Below are 5627 nucleotides of genomic sequence, written 5' to 3'. Positions count from 1 at the left end.
TAGATTTAGGCACAGGGCTTATTCTATTTATTTTTTAGAGGCAGGTTCTATTTATATCCCGCAGCCGGAATTGCACTAAATTTTAGTATATTATTCAGCGTATTTAGTTGCACCCCCTAGCCGATTTGCATTAGGTTAACCTATATAGTTAGTTAGGGTTAGGTGGAAGTTATAGTGTTCGCAGAACCGCCGCAACTGTAACTAAGCGCGCAGCAGAATACTACTAGCCGTAGCTATATATACTACACGAATATTAGCAGCGGCACTAAACTAATGCCTATAGGAGGCAGGCGTGGTTAACATCTAATAATAGCGTATTAGGTGCAGGCAAGGAAAGTATAGCAGTAAATAAAGTAGCTACAGGCCCAATTTTTAGTTAGGGACGAGAACTTTAAGCCCGGATATATATATTAGCGCAGATCCTGTGCAGTTATATATAGATCCCGCGCAGGTATAGTTATATTATAAGTTGGGCTATAGTTATAATAGTTTAGCGGGTGGTTAGGGTAATTAGCAACTGCAGCAACTATAGCAGCGAGGCGAAAAGGGGGTGGAAATTGCACCCAGCAACCTATAAGTAGTACTCGTCGCCGCCTATTAAATATTAAGCAAAAGTTAATTCTAAAGGCAGACTAAATGTTTAAAATAGCTAAATCTAGTACTAAAAGCAGGTATTTTAAGCATTTAGCCGAATTCTAATTAGCTATTTATAAGGAGTATAGGTATAGTGTATAGCTAGACTAGATTAAAGGCTATTTATAAAAGATCTATAAGGTACCGCGTAAAGAGGCCGATTTAATTAGAGAAAGTGTGCGCAAATAGCCCGGAGTTATCTAGTATTTAAGTAAGTTTAAAATGCCGGATAGTATTATAGCGCTAGTTAGCCAGTTGCTGTTATATTTAGATAGATTATTATATTAACTAGAACTAGGCCGTTGCCGTTATATATCGCGGAGTATTAGGGCGATAAGAAAGTATTAGCAAAAGATCTATAGGTGGTTAGCAGGAAGGAAGCCAGGATAGCTAAGTTAATTAGGAGAAAAAAGGGTGCAGGTATATATTAAAAAGGCATTTAAATATATCTATTGCCAGCGGTTTTTTATATAAGGCCACGGATTATAGTATTTTAAAGTGCGACAACCTAGGCAAGGCTAGGAAGCTAGGCCAGAACCTGTTCCTGTTAACAGTAAAATTGCATAGGCGCAGTTAGGGAAGAAGATAGCAGAGGCGTAGGCAAATATAGAGAAGTAAGTCTAAATAACTATCTAGGCCGGCGAGAGAGATAAGGTAAACCTGTGGTTAGAGCGGACGTAGTAGTTGCTATATTTAGTAGGTATAGAAAGGCCGGATTTATTAGTATATATTAAGAAGCTAAACGCAGACCTAAAGCAGGAGAAGGAACCTGTTAAAGCCGCAATTTAGGAGGCTATAGATAGGTTAGCGCGGTTTAGCCAGGCGTTGGTTATTAATCGAGTTAGTATATTTATGCGGTTAAAGGCAATTTAAACAGAGAAGCACTAGACGTAGTACTAGCCGTTGCAGCTATATATAGATAAGAAGTCGATTAGCAAACATATTTAGCTGTAGAAGTAGATATTAATATTTTTTGCCTATACACAGCGTAAGTATAAGTAGGAGAGCCCTAAGTACCGGTTTACGCGGCGGCAGCAAGAGGCGTGGGAGGCGTTAATTAAGCAGGCCGAGCGAGAGGTAGAGAGAGAGAATAAAACGGAAGAAAAGGAAAAGGATAAGATAGAAGAAAAGGAGGATAAAATAGAAATTAATAAGATAGATAGCGATAAGGAGCAGGGAATAGGAGATAGCAGGCCTAAAAACGCTAGCAGTAAGCTAGAAGGGTTAATAGGCATCTAGAAGGCGTGTTTACAGTTTTATATTAAGTTGCTAAACTAATCTATTACCTGTAAAAAGTATAACAGCCTGTTAGTATATATATTAGCGGTGTTAGGTATTAAGAAAAACGGCTAGAAGGGCCCTAAGTTATATCCGCCTATTTTATTAGCCGTTATTAAGGTTACCCGTTTTATAGTAGTTTAGTAAGCGTTAGAGTTATTAAAGCTGTTTTAAAATAGCGAGTTTAATAGTAATAGTGCGTATAAGAGCGATAATAGCAGCATACTATTCTAGCAGCAGCGGAAAGAATGTTTGCAGTTTATTTAAAAAATAATAGATAAGTTTATAGTCTAAGGGAGCTACAGGCCAATATAGTAGATATTAGATTTGCGGATATACGGGTTAAAGATCTATTATAATAGTATATTAAGAGGCTATATTAAATAGATAGGCTATAATAAGTTGTTATATAAGGGGTTGCATTTTAATATAGCCTAGTTCCGCAGTATAGTACACGGGTTAGTTATAGAGAGCCGACGGTTATTATTAGAAAAGCTGTTGTTTTTTAATAGCGGGATTTTAGCATATATATATGCTAAAATCCCGCTACCTAGCAAACGGAACAAGATAACTAATTAAGTGCCCGTAATCCTATAGAGTAAATTGCGGGATAATCTAATAGATAAGCGACCGGGATAGAATTTTTTAAAGGACTATTAAACGCGGTTGCCTATTAATAGAGAGACGTGGTTATTTAATCGTGTTAGACGCAATTCTATAACCTAAGAAAGGTTTTTAAAGGCAGAATACCGCTCGGGTATTAATTAATAAGGAGTTAAGCAGTATATATCACGCGTAATTAAATTCCGAAAGAAGTTAATTATATTAATATATATATTAGGGGGGCAGCCAGTATAAGAACCCGAGGTTTTAAGCGTTTAGCATAGTAATATAGTAAAGGGCGGGCATTGCAATATATTTATTAAGGACAGTATAGTAGTATTTATAACGCGATACTATAAGGGTTACGCAGTTAGTAGTAATATTAAGATTATCTATTAATATATACCGCGCGAGGTAGGGGAGTTATTAGTATAGTATTTATAGTTAGTGTTGCTATTCTAGCAGCAATTAAAGGCGATAGTATAGGAGAAAGAAGTAATATTATTGTATTTATAGCCGGCCGACCTAAGCAGGCGTAAGTAGACGTCGGAACGGTTGCGATAGGCGTTAAAGCGCGAGAGCAGGGTTAGGTTAGGGCAGGAGCTAACTATTTAGTTATACTATAAAATTACTATTAGTATTAGTAGAAGGTTTATACGCGGTTTAATAGCGTTTAGGGTAGAGGATAATAATAATAACAAGGAGTAGAATAAGAAGAATATAGCAGCAGTAATTGCAGATAAGCAGGCCGGGTATATATCGCATATTACTGGGTTAGTATATACGTAAGCAATTATAGAGCAGGTAGGAGCGGTAGCTAATAAAAGGCAGCAGTTCCGGGCATTAAGTATAGATTAGCATCGGTTTTTAGGATATTAGTCGGCCGTTAATAATAAGTTTATATTAAAAAAGCGGAAGCAGGCTCTATTTAAAAGTAAAGTAGATAAAGGTCGAAAAGATTAATAGGCGCGGTTAAGGAAGATAGATATAGCAGTATAGTTAAAGCGGATAATAGGTATAGAGGCGGTGTTCTAAGGCGTATAGAAAAACGCAATCGCGATAATTACAGCAGGCAAGAGCCCGGTAGTAGCAGTAATACTAACTAGTACAGGAAAAAGCTTATTATTTATATTGCTAGCGTGGGCAGAGCAGGGTGGAATAATAGTAGTTGTAGTGCTGTTAATTATATTATAAGGGGATATAAAGCGGCGATGTAAAAAGCTAGGTATTTTATATAAAAAATAGGAAGAACGGCACCTTCTAGATACGGCAGCCGTTATATTAGTAACGCCGGAATCCGCCGTTAGTAAGGGATTTATAACGTTTTTAAATCGATTAAAGGTAATATAGCAGCTAAATCGGATTATTATTAACAAGTATTATATTATTTTAAACCGTTAATATATATTCCGGAAGCAGATATAGTAGTTAGGTAAGCTAGTAGCGGCTAAAATATAGATAGTATTATTAGCCGCAATATTACCGCCGATAGAAGAAGGGGAATTATATTAAAAAATATATTTCTAGAGGAAGCAGGTAAAGATATTTAGGATAAGAACGGTATAAGTAAACGTGGCGTATTATATAGTTTAAGTAGATAGAAAAGAAAAATAGGAAATAGAGGAAGCGGTTTTAGGAATAATTTAAAGGAAAATTTAGAGGATTTAAACTAGGAAGGTAGTAGTATATAGTAGTATAGTTGGAAAAGTAAAGAAAATAGCGCAGGCGTTAGATTGCAGCGCGTATTACTATAACGCAGTAGGTAAAGCAAGTATATTAAGCAAGTTTATAGACGGCAGGCAACGGGTAATTATAGTAATAAGCGCGTTGGGTATAGAGGTGGATATACCGGATATTCGGTGCATTATATATATAGATCGGCCGCGAATATTATTAGATTATACACAGGAAAGTAGCAGGGCGGAGTAGAATAGATTGCGGAGCAAGGCGATTATAGTTAAAAAAGGGGGTAAAAGAAGAAGTAAAGAAAATAGGTAAATAGAAAAAAAGCAGCGGTTAGTAGGGTTATATATAAAAGGGGAAGGTAAAGTAGAAAAATATAGAAGGATTATATTAAACGGGTATTTAAACGGGTAAAAGGATAGAAATAGGTGTAAGGAAGGCGAAAAGTTATATAATATTTGCGGCGGAGTAGAAAAGGAAGTAGAAGAGGTGGAAAAGGAAATAGAAAAGGCTAAGGAAAAGGTTAAAAAAGAAGTGGGCGGGCAAGCAGTGCAGGAGGAGAATAATAAGGTTATATAAGAAAAGATATAGCGCGAGTTCTATTAACCTATAGGTAAAATATATTGTAGTATATACTATATTATAATTTAAAACTAAACTATGCGCTGCAATAATATAATTTAGAAACGAAAATCAAATTATACTATAGTAAACCCTAACCGAATTTGCTAGTTCCAACGCTGCAGGCAAGTTATCGACTATTGCGTATTAAATACACTATTCGGATTAACGATACAACTGTTAGATTATATTATCGTCGTCGCGTTAGGGTAGTTAGGGTTGTGATAATATTCGTGGCCGTGCGCAGCAATCGCAGTTAAGGCGCGAACGTAGGAGGGTAGTTAAGTACCTAAAGTTTATAATAGATATAGTCGTTGTAAGCTATTTATAAGCCTTAGGTACCCGGAAATTAGGACCTACTATACTACTAGTTGCACCTAGGCACGCAAGGTTGTAGATAAATCCCCTAGATGTATAGTTAAGTAATAAGTGTAATAATCTAGGTAGCTAAGAGCAGGAGGCGTTAGGAAGGGTCTAAGTAGCGGTGAGAGTAGTTAAAAGCACGTCCGGCCGCTATTAACACGGCGATTAACACGTTTATTAATTATCTATTATCTAATATTCTATTATCCTATTATTATATTAAACCGTGAATCCGTTACAGCAATTATTATAGCAATCGTATTAAACGCTATAGAATAATTCACCCGAATTTTCGAGTATATCCCGCAGTACTATATCGTAGTTTACCAAGTTTATAGCTATAGTATTACTAAAACGCAGTTACAAATACATTTAACTAAGCACTACTAGGAATTAATATTAGCAACACGAAAATCTATATAAGAGGCCGTAGCAGATATAGAAGA

The 5627-nt window shown here is 36.1% G+C and overlaps 2 protein-coding genes across 2 annotated transcripts; one reads left to right on the top strand and one right to left on the bottom strand.

The window, feature by feature from the left end:
• Nucleotides 1-3545: 3545 nt before the first annotated feature.
• Nucleotides 3546-3716, bottom strand: BDZ99DRAFT_403749 (uncharacterized protein; the record flags this gene model as incomplete). The annotated part of the gene is made up of 1 exon (XM_033716360.1): nt 3546-3716. A coding segment is annotated over one exon (171 nt), but the record flags the coding sequence as incomplete, so codon positions are not given.
• Nucleotides 3717-4188: 472 nt separating this feature from the next.
• Nucleotides 4189-4443, top strand: BDZ99DRAFT_403750 (uncharacterized protein; the record flags this gene model as incomplete). Its single annotated transcript, XM_033716361.1, has 1 exon — nt 4189-4443. A coding segment is annotated over one exon (255 nt), but the record flags the coding sequence as incomplete, so codon positions are not given.
• Between the last annotated feature and the right edge of the window lie 1184 nt (nt 4444-5627).

The sequence above is a fragment of the Mytilinidion resinicola genome (assembly GCF_010093595.1).
Source record: "Mytilinidion resinicola strain CBS 304.34 unplaced genomic scaffold BDZ99scaffold_47, whole genome shotgun sequence".
Classification (NCBI taxonomy): Eukaryota; Fungi; Ascomycota; class Dothideomycetes; order Mytilinidiales; family Mytilinidiaceae; genus Mytilinidion; species Mytilinidion resinicola.
This window is presented reverse-complemented; position numbering and strand designations above follow the sequence as displayed.